The sequence below is a fragment of the Prunus avium genome, chromosome 1, assembly GCF_965620075.1.
Source record: "Prunus avium chromosome 1, drPruAviu1.hap1.1, whole genome shotgun sequence".
NCBI classification, from domain to species: Eukaryota; Viridiplantae; Streptophyta; class Magnoliopsida; order Rosales; family Rosaceae; genus Prunus; species Prunus avium.
The window spans coordinates 3,000,708-3,015,352 of NC_142284.1; the positions used below are offsets into that span (position 1 = coordinate 3,000,708).

Genomic DNA, 14,645 nt, shown 5'->3' on the forward strand with positions numbered 1-14,645 from the left:
ATTTTTGAAAGGCAATACCGGCAGGGCCGCCCTGACTTTTCGGTGGCCCTAGGCAATAAACTAAATGAGGCCCCTTCCCTTTGTATATATACAATTGCAAAAAAAACAACAAATAAAATGATTTTATGTAGAGTGTAGCCATATCTCCATATAAAACAAAAAAATTCTGATTACATATTTAATATCATGAAGGAAATTAAAAATTTACAAACCAACATTCCAACAACCAATAATGGGAACATGTCAAGATACATTAAAACTAAGTGTTTGTTCAAAATACTAAACTCTTTCCCTTAAGATTAGCTTCTGGCTTCAAGCTTCATCACATGAGTTTAGCAAAATCAGCTTTGAAAACAACATATGAAATGGTTTGCAGCAAATTTGGATGGGTACAAAATCTTCCTGTAGCCTTCTTCCTCCCAAACAGGCAGCCAATAAGAGATCCATCCCATTACAATGTGCAAATATCTGAAGCTTTCCCTTTATCAAATAGCTGCTTGATTTCCTCTGCACCATTTACAATCAAAAAAGTAAAAACTGTAACATTAAAAGTACAATCAATCACTGAAAAATCCTTGATCTTCTAGCACTTTGAGAAACTCCACTCCGTATCTCCACCTGATTCATGTACATCTGCAATGATAAGATATATGCAAGATTTTGTTAGAAAAGTTTAGTAGATGTCATTGTGCAGTTTTATAGCGACTTATATAAGGAGACTTGGGAGATTATCTCCACCAGGCAGAGGATGTTTTGCCTTAGAAACAAATCCAAATTAAGTTAGCTAGCTGTATGCTGTAAGTTAGCGGCTTGATATCTAGAAAAGTCAAATTAGAGTGCCAGTATGAATCTATAATTATCCTTTTGGAGTTTCGTAGAGACAAAAAACAAGTTAGACAAGAATAAAATCTGAACAATAATCTGATTACCACTCTGTATCTCTCTGTGTTTTGTTCCTATTGGAAATTGAATTGAAACAATAGTTTGCTGGGTAGGAACAAATATAAAGAAAAAATTATAAATTTGATTACCTTTTCAGTTTCTCATGCTCCTCCCCTCTTGGTCACCATCAATCTCAAAGACAATTTGTGAGCTTTTTGGGTGAGATTGAAACTTAGGGTTATAATATGAATCTGATATGAGAAAGATGATAGAAACTGAAAATAAAGGATATGGATAATGGATTGAAGGGAGATGGGAATAACAAAGAAAAATATAATTGTGGATTATTAAGAGATCGATGGATTAAATAGAGCTCCATGGAGAAATAATTAGGAAAGGAGCTGTTGCTCTTGGCTGGCTGTGTGGCGTAGGAAACAAAGAGTTTCTGAATGGGAAGAGGAACAGCCTTCCTCGTTCAATTACAACGCTGACTTTCTGTTTTTTTTTTTTTTTTAATTTAATTTTTAGTTGGACAATAAAATATATATATATATATATATAATATATAAAAATTTGGGGCCCCCTTAATTGGAGGCCCATGGCCAAGGCCCTTCTTGCCTACCCCCAGGGCCGGCCCTGAATACCGGCCTGACCCATTGGTTGGCCTGGGTTTGACCAAAAACCAAGAGGTTGAGAGTAGTAAAAGTTTTTTTCTTTGTATTTTTACTACAAGCGATGGCCTAAACTAGGAGAGAGACTTTCATGCACAAGAATAGCAAAGTGTTATTTCCGGCCAATAGCGCAATGACACGGGGATAACTTTTCCACATGTCATTGCATTATTGGCCGGAGATGGCAAAACAGTGCAATCCCCGTTACAAGAAAGTTTTTCTGCTAAACTAGGAGAGAAGAGGGGGTTTTTCACACACATTACCACATTGGCTAAAGCGCCCCCAAAAAAAAAAAAAAAAGAGTCGTGAACACCTTGGATCGGCGGAGAGACCGAAGGCGCACGGGTCCGGAAGGACAGCTAAGGGGTATTGGGGTCTGTATGGATAGCTGAAGCGAAGAAAAAAAAAGGTCGTGAACACCTTGGATCGGTGGAGAGACTGAAGGCGCACGGGTCCGGAAATACAGCTAAGGGGTATTGGGGTCTGTATGGATAGCTGAAGTGAAGAAAAAAAAAAAAACAGTCGTGAACACCTTGGATCGGCGGAGAGAACAAAGGCACACGGGTACGGAAGGACAGGTAAGGGGTATTGGAGTCTGTATGGATAGCTGAAGCGCAAAAAAAAAAAAAAAAAAAAAAGTCGTGAACACCTTGGATTGGCGGAGAGACCGAAGGTGCACGGGTCCAGAAGGACAGCTAAGGGGTATTGGGGTCTATATGGATAGCTGAAGCGAAGGAAAAAAAAAAAAAAAAAAAAGTCGTGAACACCTTGGATCGGCGGAGAGACCGAAGGCACACGGGTCCGGAAAGACAGCTAAGGGGTATTCGGGTCTGTATGGATAGCTGAAGCGCCAAAAAAAAAAAAAAAAAAAAAAAAAAGTCGTGAACACTTTGGATTGGTGGAGAGATCGAAGGTACACGGGTCCGGAAGGATAACCAAGAGGTATGGGACCCACCGGATTGGCAAAAGCTCAAAACGAAGCGCATCCCAACTATTGTTGGGATCGACTAAGAAAGAGAAAGCATGGAGCATGGGGCCCATTGGATTGGCAAAAGCTCAAAATCAAGTGGGGATGGGATCGGCCAGGAGAGAGAAACCAAGAGGTATGGGACCCACTGGATTGGCAAAAGCTCAAAACCAAAAGGGGATGGGATCGGCCAAGAGAGAGAAACCAAGAGGTATGGGGCCCACCGGATTGGCAGAAGCTCAAAACCAAGCGCATCCCAATTGTTGTTGGGATCGGCTAGGAAAGAGAAAGCATGGAGCATGGGCCCATTGGATTAGCAGAGGCTCAAAACCAAGCGCACCCTAGGGGCTGGTCGGTTAGCAAAGAGAAAGCAAGGATCACAGGCCTATCGGATCGGCAAAAACTCAAAGCCAAGCGCACACCAACCGGGGTGGGTTAGCAAAGAGGAAAATGTGCAGGGGCCCACCAGATCGGCAAAGGTGCAGAAATCCATAATAAAGTGAAGGGTCCACTTGCGCATGGGATTGTCTGTCTGCATTTGGATACTCCACATGGGAATATAACAGTCCACAGTTGAAGCTTGAAAAGTTAGCAACGTGCATGAAAATTCATATTTGGATATTTCACATGCAACATGTGGAAGCAACACGCATGAGTTGGTAATAAGCCAATAGGAATCACATTTTTGGGTTTGACCAGCAAGCCCAAGAAAGGAAATGTATGGCTCATTTTCGGGCTCAGCCATGAGCCTATCATGGCGGCATGCGCCCAATCCGAAGAAACTACGTTCCAAAGTACCACTTAGATCATTTTTTCCTCTCCACTCACGAAGCGTGTAGAGAGAAAAAAAGGAGGTCACTATGGGGACCAAATCTAACGTATCATGGCCTAACCCATATGCCACAACTAAAAGACGTGGGATGATCAAACTTCCCTCCCACTAGAGGAGTGCGGAACAAGGGACACACAAATCGCTCGTCTGATCCCATTACCATGAAGTGGAGGACGGGATGCGCAAAGCTAGGGAAGTGGGGCTAAACCCACGACCCTCGGAGTGCTATAAAAACCCAGCTAGACCTCCAGCAAAGGTATGAGAAATTCGACCTAACACTAAGAGTACGTTGCACAAACACTGACTTGAGCGTCGGAGTGACTTTTGCAGGTACTCACCCCCTTCCCATTGTTCGATTTCGGGAACGTAATCCGGAGTTCTCTTTCAACCAAGGAAGCGTGCGAACTTCAGTCAAGAACTTGTGGAGGTATTTCTTCTTGAAGAAATCCTGCTCCAACAATGAGAATATTACAAGTATTTGTTTATGTTTAAATAAATAAATAAATAAATATATATATATATATATTATAATGTGTATTATTTTTTCCTTTTTTTCATTTATTTTGTATGGGAGTGTTGCATTGTCTTTCAAATAAATGTCTTTCATTATGCATATTGAGTAGTTATGGCTTTAGGTAAACCCTACCATCACCCATCGATGCACAGACCATAATTCCACAGGCCCCAATCCAAGTTAAGGTCAAATCAGATACCAACTATTTTATATCTGTTTCGTCAAAAAAAAAAAAAACTATTTTATATCTGTTCGCGTACACCAATGGAAGCCACGCTTCAATTCCGTGATTGAGATGCATACAGCATACTCACTGACAGAGGCCCCCTGAAAATTTCAATTTCATAAATATATATATATATTATTTATTTATTTATTTTTCTATTTCAATTTCTATTTTATTCCTTGCAATGATTTAAGGGACAACCCTTTTAAGCAATAGCATGTTTGTTGCCAAGTTGTCTACTTTTAACATGCTTAGGCAAGCAAGCAAAGGCGAGGCAAGGGTAATACCTACAGCACCAGTTATTATTACTTCTACTATTTCCTACTTTATTTCTTTTGTTATAGTTTAAGACATCTGGGGAGATCTAGGTTGAAGTTGCAGATTTTTGGATTTAATTATGAATCTGAATTATTTTTACTTTACTTTTTATTGTAATCAACTTTTGATGATGATTTGTTTGACCTTAGGCACTACTTTGCGAGGTCATATAAAACTCATATGCATAATATACATTTTTTATTTTCACCGCATCTAACCATAGTTTGATTTTACCACTTCACATGAGTTTTTGAATTATAAAGAAGGCCGAGTCGAACTTACGATCTCTTCGAATTCATGTTTATAATAACACATTCACTAAAATAAAATACATATTTCACTTTGAGCAATAACACCATGGTTAAAAACTGGTGCACAAAAAAACTTTATTTACTTCCACATGATACAGTTGAAAATCAAGATTTAACTTTTCAATAATTAAGAATTTACAAGTCCATTCATAAGCTAAAAAGAACAAAAAAAAAGAAAAAGGAAATATCTTTTTTGTCCTCTATTATGATATTATAATTTATAGCAAACAAGAGACCCAGAGAAGTTATACAGTCCAATTTGTTTGACGTGTTGTTTGTTAGTGGTATCCGGAAAGGATTGGTTCTGAAATCTACAACAAATATATGATGGCAAATGAAGAAAGTTGATTATGAAAATTCAAACTACACGTAATTCTTGATGAGAATGTTTATCAACCCTCCACATTTTGTACATAATTAGAGATGACTGATCTGTATGTCTAATAATAATTACAGGTTCAACATTTTCACGTAAAGCACTTTCTAACATTAGAAAAGCACTTATTATAATCAAAACAAACATTTAAAAATAAAAACAAACTTTGCCAGATACTTAGTCAAGAAGGATTGAAATTGCTCTTGTATATTATACAGCATTGACAAGAATCCTCACAAAAAAACATCAACTTGACAATAACAACTCATTTACGAGGAAAACTTGTACGTAACAAGTGTATGTTTTAACAACAGGTTATTATACGAGAGAGAAAGTGTACTAGCATGTTACTCATGCATATTTTCATTAATTTTAACTAGTAAGAAAGTACTTAATTCACATCAACATGATAATATGGATGATCATAACTCATTTACGGAAAAAAAAACTTATCAGTAATGAGCATACACTTTGACATTATCAAATGTTAGTCACGTGACCATTTATTGCTAGAAAAATGACCTACAAATGTGTTACACATGGATGGTTTTCTGAATATAAGAAAATAGTGAACCCACCATATTTGTGGAAAGTAAACATTTGTGAGTTGTGTCTTCTTGGTCAAGTGGAATTGAAGCTACGGACATCAAGGAGTAGTTGGACAATGGACGCACAGCCTTCTCATCAATCATCATTTTTTTTTATGTCATTAAAAAAATAAAAATAAAAACAAAACAAAACAAAAAAAATTAAAAGAATTAAAGTTAATTATAAGTTATGTAGCAATTAAAAAACCTAATCATATCGTGTCATATATCCAGCTTTTCCTTACATCAATCATCCATCCATCTTCCCTTGTTTTCTCTTTCCCTCTTCCCCTCTCCCCTCTCTATCATCCCAATATTCCTTTTCTCAGACCGTCCAAATTTTCCCCAGAAAATCAAAACTTTCCCAGAAAACCCAAAACCCCTTATCCTCAACCCAGATCCAAAGATCCCCTCCAATCCTAACATCACTTTCTTTCTTACCAAAATTCATATTTGTTCCTTTTTTGGCCGTGAAAATCTCAAGCGGTAGATTCCTTTTCAACTTCAAAGTCCCATCCATTCTTTTCCCACGCTGAATTTTTTTTTCCGTTTTATATGAAAATAATTACGCAGCGAAGAAACCCTTTCACCACATTCTTGCCCTCATCTCATTTCCCGAGAAAAATGCCTTTTTGATGACCCCAAAATTTTGTTCTGGCTCCACTCTTTAGTGGGTTTCCTTTAGATTTTCAAATCTTGTATCAGTTTTGTCTATACTATACTATAGGTTTAAGCATTCTTTTTGCAAGCTTGATATGCTAGAATAAGAATTTCTGGACATTCCATCCATGCTGAAATTTGGTGGATCTGAGATTGCATAGAAACAATTAACTCAGCAGTGGATTAGGAATTTGACTCGGATTGTTGATGAGCTATTTGAGCAGTGGGAAACGATTGGGATCATAGTTTAGAGTGGATTGGGTTCTAATTTAAGGAGGTGAAGTGGGGTTTTGGGCTTATTGTGTATTTGATTGGGAATTCAGATCATGGAGCATGTTATTGGTGGAAAGTTCAAGCTAGGACGTAAGATCGGTAGCGGATCCTTTGGAGAACTTTATTTGGGTATGCGATTTATGTGACCATTTCCTTGTTTGGTGCAAAAGTTTTGTTATTTTAGTGGTATTGCTTGCTTTTTTCATTTTTTTTAACTGCTGGCTTTGGTTTTGATGTTTGACGATAATGTTGGTTTGGTTTGTCTCAGGCATTAATGTACAAACCGGAGAGGAGGTGGCTGTCAAGCTGGTATGTCTGGGACCTTCATTAATCTTAGTTTTAAACGAAAAGTTGCGGGGAATTTTTGTTAGTTAAATGGATGGTATTGAGCTCTTATATGTTGAAAACTAGGATCGATATTGTTATGTTTCATAATGTAATTGGTTGAATTTGTCTCTGATTTGAGGTTGTGAATACCAAAAGCCATCGATTATACAAGCAAGTGGATATGGCACTTGTAGCTCCATCTGGAATTGGTTGTTTCTATTAAGAATCTGAATACAGTTAGCATTCATATAGTTGCATTAGCATTTTGCTTACCAACCTTTACTTATGAGTAAATATGCATGTAAGAGTAGGACAGATTCAATACGTGCTGTTTTAAATTCAAGAAATTATAATAACATCTATTTGTAATTACCCTCTATAGTGGCTTGAGTATTTTTGTTGTGAGTGGTTTGTGATAGCATTGCACAATTTGTGATCGTAATTTAGTATGTGATTGAGTATTACAACACTGAAGGTTATCCATGCTGGTGGAAGTAGTTGACAGATATTCAAGACAGTGGAGAGATGGGAGGAGCTAGTGGAGATGATTTTTATGAGTGTGCATAGAATTTTGTTTGGTTAAGTTTACCGAAGGTTAAGAAACAAATTGGGCCCCACTATGTGATTGGCTTGAAATTGAAGGTTTAGATGCTCTATGGTTATCTTGTACCCTTTATTATTATTATTATCCACATGTGTTTAGATGGTTCTCTTTAGTGGTTAAAATCCACCTTGCACAAGACAGAGTACTTCAATCTAAACATTTTTGTTTTTGCTCCCTCAGGAATCTGTGAAGACGAAACACCCTCAGCTTCATTATGAGTCAAAGTTGTACATGCTTCTTCAAGGAGGAAGTGGGTTACTCTATAGTGTTTATTTTTCCTTTTCTTTTCTTTTGTTGTGCGCTAATGTGAATATTTATTTTCAATGGCCGAACTGAACTTATGTATTTTGCAATGCATTTAGCGGGTGTACCCCATCTTAAATGGTTCGGAGTTGAAGGTGAATACAATGTCATGGTTATTGACCTTCTCGGGCCAAGCCTAGAAGACCTGTTCAACTATTGCAATCGGAAGTTCTCTTTGAAGACAGTTTTGATGCTTGCAGATCAATTAGTAAGTTATAAAATTACTTATGTTGTTAACTTGGGTGCCATGCTTATGCTCCCTTGTTATTTTCTGTAGATAAACAGAGTTGAGTACATGCATTCACGGGGATTTCTTCACCGTGATATAAAGCCTGACAACTTTTTGATGGGTCTGGGACGCAAAGCTAATCAGGTACTTCTAGTCTCTAGGGTGATTCTTTTTCTAAGGGTCATCACTGTTTTTCATGCATGCGTAGGAATTTTTTCGCATGAATACAGATGCATTGTGAATCCTTCATTTCTACTTAATATTCTTTGTGGTCACTTCCATCTGGATTCTTGGATGTTTGGGACTGAATGTCATGAGAAATAATCTTAATACCTAATAAAGCCTAAAATAAGCCATGCAAGAGTATGTCTCGTGGGTATTGTTGCAGGCATGATTATTGCATAGATGTATCAATTTGCAAGTTCTTCTACTTTCACTCTCCCTTTTAACTTTTTGTACCACAAAATATTATTATGTAAACTCTCAAGGTCAACCCTTTAAATTATATTCTTCACTTCCCACAGATATTTATGAATTGTTTAAGTTGTCTTTTGTTGAGTTCATTAATACTTGGTGCAACTGTAGTGAACTTTCAGTGTTTCTGAGTAGAGGGCTTGTAGAAGGTGCAATAATTTAAGAGACATGATTTTATATTTTTAATCTCTAGGTTATCATATTACAGTTGATTTGATGAAATGAAAGAGTCAATTAAGTAAAAACGTATTTGACGATCAATAGTTGATTTTTATGACTTGATGTCTATGCACCGTGACAAATATATTATTTGGGTATCACAAATTACACTACAAACTCATGTTTCCACAAGGTCGCAGCTGATTTACAGGGATTTGTACCATTTTTATGACAAAAATGTCCTTGGTGCATTACGGTAAATTGATAGAAAGCTTGAAGCTCAGTTGAGTACTGGAGGAAAACATAATTCACACCAGTTCCTTCTAAAAACAATATAAATAGATATGCTTGGAAGGATAAACAGTGCATATTTAAAATGTTGAAAACAATCAAGTTAGAACAATTACCGCCCATTTATTGTACTGTGATGGAGAACTGCCTTTTGTCTTCTTTAATCTCTACTGCTTCTTTCTTAGAACACTGTCATACATCTGACATGTCATTTGTCACTGCAGTATCTTTGATGAGGCTTATCTTTTCCCCACACCACTCTGGATTGTTGTGGGGATACAATTACTGACCCATATCACAAATATAATGTATTTATACATTGTCTGCACTTTCTATAAAATCTGTTGTTTTTAGTAATTGCTATATCACGTTTTTATGTTTCTTTTTCACTTTTCATGATGGCTCAAACTTAGGAAGTGAAACACCTCTAATCTTACTATTGCTTTCATGTAGCTTAATCATCTTGCCAAGATCAAAAGAAACTGAGTGCAGTACTAAATTAACTATTCACTATGGCCTCACAACAGGCATTGAACATTTCTTTGCTCTATTTTGTTTCTGCCACAGGTATATATCATTGATTATGGCCTTGCAAAAAAGTATAGAGATCTTCAAACGCACAAGCACATACCATACAGGTATCAAATATACTGAATTTTTTTGTCGTATTTTAGTTTCTCGTGGCTTCCCTTGTTTCTACTGTATCTTGCTCCCTTGGTGTTCAACACCATGTTGTAGTTTTGGTGGCTGAGGCATAGCCCAATTGGTAGCCGCACATCTTATCTAAAAAGGAGGGCCTAAGTTCATATTCCCCCTTGTTTATTTTAACTGGTAAAAAGCTAGCTTTGAAGTGGTGAGGCTTTCTTATATTAAAGGTTATTGGTTATACTTGCATCTAGTGTTTAAAATGATGAGCAACTCATCTTGGGTTTCAACTGAACCAACAAAGGGACCCTTTCCTGACATCTCAGAGGTATGACGCTGAGATGCTGGTAAGTTAGAGATCGGTGCAAATCTGAGGCAAAAATCCTCATTTCCTTGATAGACTCCCAAAAACCCACTGAATGTCGGTAATATCAATCAAATTCTGGGTATTTTGTTCTTTAAAATAGGGTAACTGGGAGCCAAAACAAGAATTGGGCTGAAACTGAAGATTGGGGTAGTAACAACTTGGAAACCGAGACAAACATAACAATAACTCTGAAACAAGCTTTACCTTCATTTTTTTTAATTTTTTTTTTTATGTTCTTTTTAAGCCAGAGTGAAAATGAGAGTAAATCAGGTGGGGAGATAGCAAGACTTGAGAAAATTGTAAACTGAGAGTGTTCTCTCTCTCTCTCTCTCTCTCTCTCTCTCTTGTTGGTTTGGACCACTTGGGTATATTAGAAATATCCATAAAAACTATGAGAGTTGTGGTTCTGAATTTTGTAATTGTCATCTGGTTTGGTTTAAGATGAATATCCTTTAATTTCAGACTTTATGAATTATTAATAATTCCCTTGTTATTGATAATAATGTTATTTGAACCAAAACAAATTGTCAATGACTGACAATTATGGAACTTTGGTTCAATTCTACATTTTCTTATGTCCTTATATTCAGGGACTACATCTATCATTTAACTGAGCATCGTAACTAATTAAATGACCGAGTAGGAGCTTGAACGTTGGACCAAAAATACAAATTAAAAAGGTTGTTATGGTAGGTTATTATCTCACGTGTATTACTGAACACAAAAATGGCATTACAATTATATTACAAGTTATAATTCTTACTTAAATTTTCAACAATAGGCATCTTAATGTTCATATGTTTTCCAATGCTGCTATCCTTGCTGTGTTTTTATGCATCTGATGATCAAACTTTTGGGGAGAGAATTTTATGTAACCTCCTATGACTATCAAAACCTGTTTATGATCCAAAGTTCTCGTTGTGGCATTTCTGACAGGGAAAACAAGAATCTGACAGGAACAGCTCGCTATGCAAGTGTTAACACTCACCTTGGTGTTGGTTGGTCAACTTAAACTTATTGGAGTTGATGTTTTAGGATGAGTTTGTTTCCTGGAATTACCAATCATTTACATATATTTAATTGTGATACTAATTTTATTTGCAGAGCAAAGCAGAAGAGATGATCTTGAATCTCTTGGTTATGTGCTAATGTATTTTCTGAGGGGGAGGTTGTATTTTTGTCTGAAATGCCTAAATTACCAGTATCTTTTGTTTATTTACTTCTTCAAGTTCATTCACATGTTTAACATGGTTGTATTATTATCTGTTTCAGCCTTCCCTGGCAGGGCTTGAAAGCAGGTACTAAAAAGCAGAAATATGACAAGATCAGTGAAAAGAAGATGCTTACTCCAATTGAGGTACCATGGCTTGTTCTCTTTGTGATGTATACCAAGACAATATATTTTCTAATGACTTCTTATACCATGTTTGGTACGAAGGAAGGAGTACAGTAATAATAGATAGGGAAGGATAGAAGGATAGTAAATGGAGAGGATAGCTCATCGTTTGCTCTCTGTGTAGTGTATACCAATACAATGAATTCTCTAGTGACATTTTATACCATGTTTGGTACAAAGGAAGGAGAATAGGAATAATAGATAGGGAAGGATACAAGGATAGTAAATGGAGAGGATGGCGGGGAGTGCATTTTACCCTTTTGTTTGGTATACTGGCATTTTATGTAGAAGGGATGGATCTTTTCTTTTTTCCCTCAAACCTGAAAGCAGACCAACCAAAAAAACCTTAAATGAGGGTAAAACAGTAAAACTACAAGTTTACAGCTCGTAGCAGTCAATGCCTTTCTATATTCCAACTTGGGGGAAGCACTAAAATGGTTGGCCGCATTTTGCTTTCACCTTTCCTCTACCTGATGAGAGACCACTTATCTTTTCATTCCCTTTTCATTCCACTCCTTTCTTTCTTTTGCACAATCCTATTTCATGCCTCATTCTGTGATCTTGTTCGATTTTTTATTTAACTGTTTACTGAATGTATATGAATTACTGATATTTTACTCTACAGGTTCTCTGCAAATCTTACCCATCAGAATTCACGTCATACTTCCATTACTGCCGATCATTACGCTTTGAAGATAAACCAGATTATTCATACCTGAAGAGGCTTTTCCGGGACCTTTTTATTCGAGAAGGTTAGCTTGTAGGCTCTTTAAGCCCAAATTTTAATGTATATGTCATGAATGCATTATTCTTTAACCTTCATGATTAATCTAATTGGCAGCTCTTATAAAATGTTGAAACCTAATTGGTCTACTGATTGTAATTGGTGCAGGATATCAATTTGACTATGTATTTGATTGGACTATATTGAAGTATCCGCAAATTGGCTCCAGTTCTAGATCACGAGTCAGTACTTAATTTGTTGGGGATTTTCTATGTAAAGAAGAAAAAATAAATCTTCAGTTTTCTGTGTGTTTGGGCAATGATTCTTACTTTATTTGAATGTGTTTTCTTCTAGCAGCCAAGTGCAAAACCGGCTTTAAACCCTGGACCATCTGCAGAAAGAACAGAAAGGCCTTCAGGTTTGTTATTTTCTCAAGCAAGGCTTGAATGCATCGGTTTTTAAACATTTATATGCTGATATAGATTTTTACAATTTCTTTAATATGGGGTCATGGATCTGGATTCTCAAGGATGGCTTTTGCTTTTGATTTCTATTTTTATTTTTCAAGTGCTGGGTCTATCTGTTTATTTGTGTTCCCCTAAGAATTCACATAGCAGTGGGTCTATTGGACTTTGTTTAATTCAATGGATATTTTTAACATTTCATTTTAGTTCTTGTTTGGTATGGAGAAGGCGAATAAGGCTTTACTACCGTTTTAGTGTTTAACATATATTTTATGTTTTTAGCAGTGGCACAAGATTTTCGAGATAGATTCTCAGGTGCAGTTGAGGCATTTTCTAGAAGGAATAGTTCTGGTCATGGTTATGGTGATCACTCGAGACATAGACTGACTGATGATGTGCCGTCGTCCAAAGATGTGGTGAGTGTTGCCCACATTCTCATGCTTATTGTTTGCAAGCTGGTTTATGTCTTGTATTAATGTCTTCAAATTATTTAAATGCTTATTATTTCCTTAATGGAGCCTAATGCAGTTGCATGTTTCTTGCAGCAACCTGATTCAGAAAGGGCTCGTAGTTCATCTAGAAATGGCAGTACCTCAAAGAGGCCTGTCATATCAAGCAGCCGGCCAAGCTCCTCTGGTGAGCCTAGCGAAAGTCGGTCAAGCCGGCTAGTCTCAAGTAGTGGTCGCTTGTCCACCGCCCAAAGGATTCAACCTGGGTATGATTCCAAAACATCTTTCACCCGAACTGCAGCCGCAAGAGGCGGCCGTGATGATACGCTTCGGAGCTTTGAACTCCTTTCAATCGGCACAGGAAAGAGGAAATGAAACCTGATCCATCTGATAAAATGCTTGTGTCAAGATTCCTTTTGTAGTATCTATCAAAGATGTCAGCACGATAGTGGTTTTACAAGAGTTACTCTGTATATGTGTATCCATTGTTGGGTTCATTCACAGTTGAAAAGCTCAATGAAGTTTCACCTTAGAACTATCCCTCTTTCACCATCTTCATGGATTCTTGCCATTCTGATGCATCGGAGACTCACCCAAGAAAGAGATTTAACCGTCTCACTTCAGGGAGTTGTCTATATATTTGAGATACTGGTAGCTGTAATAAATACGTCTTTCATGATTTTTCTTCACTAGAAGATAATAACTTTGCTTAAAATACGTGCCTTGAGCTGCATCATGTGCATTATTTTATGATCTATGTTTGTTTGTTTGTTCCCCCTTCCCCATTGTTTATTATCTAAATGGAAATCCGGGTGCAATTTTTAGAACATGGCATTTATAGTCCACTTGGTATGGAATTAGAAAAGTTTGCTTCTGTATCTTTCTTGCTGTATTTGCTTAGCAGTTAATCGTAAGTAAATGAGAAAAAGTCACGCACCAGAATGTAGATAACTGAGTAATCGCACTCTGTTACTAATTAGCTATTGATGGTATTTTTCTTTCCAATGGTAAATCAGGTTGTTTATAAGCTTGAATTCCCTTTCTCCCATTGATAAAAGGTACACCACACGTCATCACAACATTAAAAAGGAGAGAATAAGAATCTATCCGTTATCATTCGGCCCCATAGTTTGTACGTAGAATCTATCCAAAAACATAGGCTGCAAAAAGCAAGAAAGGCGGGAAAAAAAAGAAGGACATTGATCCCCAAACCCTTGAGCAATGGCTTCCCAAACCATCGCCATCCCCACAATGCCCGAATCGTCATCACCCTCGTCCCACTCTTCGACCTCGTCAGCTTGTCGGTGCGTCGGTGATCACAACCCAAGCTTCATGGTCTCCTACATCATTGATGCCCTCATCTTCAAGTATGTTGCCTTCTTCGGCGTCTGGCTCTCCCTCATCTTCTTCAACTACTTCCTCCTCACCATTTTCACCCCTTTCCCCCTCGCAGCCCTTGCCGCCTTCCTTTATGCCAAGACCAATTTCCTCATCGGCGTCTAGGTCTCACTCTAGTTCAAATGGATTCAAATCAAGAACTTTCAATCATTCTTGTTCTCCTCTTCGCTGCCTCCTCCCCCTGCACCTGGGCCACCA

At 37.3% G+C, this 14,645-nt stretch overlaps 1 protein-coding gene across 4 annotated transcripts; it reads left to right on the top strand.

The window, feature by feature from the left end:
* Positions 1–5,896: 5,896 nt before the first annotated feature.
* CKL10 (casein kinase I-like 10) lies at positions 5,897–13,764 on the top strand. 4 transcript variants are annotated; one of them, XM_021948940.2, is made up of 14 exons: positions 5,897–6,746; positions 6,886–6,926; positions 7,729–7,798; positions 7,911–8,059; positions 8,129–8,224; positions 9,572–9,642; positions 10,953–11,014; positions 11,121–11,184; positions 11,289–11,373; positions 12,038–12,164; positions 12,305–12,378; positions 12,491–12,554; positions 12,883–13,016; positions 13,146–13,764. In XM_021948940.2, the coding sequence occupies exons 1-14, from the start codon at positions 6,671–6,673 to the stop codon at positions 13,422–13,424; spliced, it is 1,392 nt and encodes a 463-aa protein (XP_021804632.1). In that variant the 5' UTR covers positions 5,897–6,670; the 3' UTR covers positions 13,425–13,764. The 4 variants fall into 4 exon arrangements, with proteins under 4 accessions (XP_021804632.1, XP_021804633.1, XP_021804634.1 ...); XM_021948941.2 differs by having other exon boundaries at positions 5,898–6,746; positions 12,886–13,016; XM_021948942.2 differs by having other exon boundaries at positions 5,898–6,746; positions 12,494–12,554.
* The last annotated feature ends 881 nt before the right edge of the window (positions 13,765–14,645 follow it).

Bases quoted from the DNA above. Each gene is read 5' to 3' on its own strand.
- CKL10 (XM_021948940.2), top strand. From the start codon at position 6,671: ATGGAGCATGTTATTGGTGGAAAGTTCAAGCTAGGACGTAAGATCGGT. The intron at 11,015-11,120 runs GTTGGTCAACTT...TTTTATTTGCAG, and splicing joins TAACACTCACCTTGGTGTTG to AGCAAAGCAGAAGAGATGAT. The intron at 13,017-13,145 runs GTGAGTGTTGCC...TGTTTCTTGCAG, and splicing joins TGCCGTCGTCCAAAGATGTG to CAACCTGATTCAGAAAGGGC.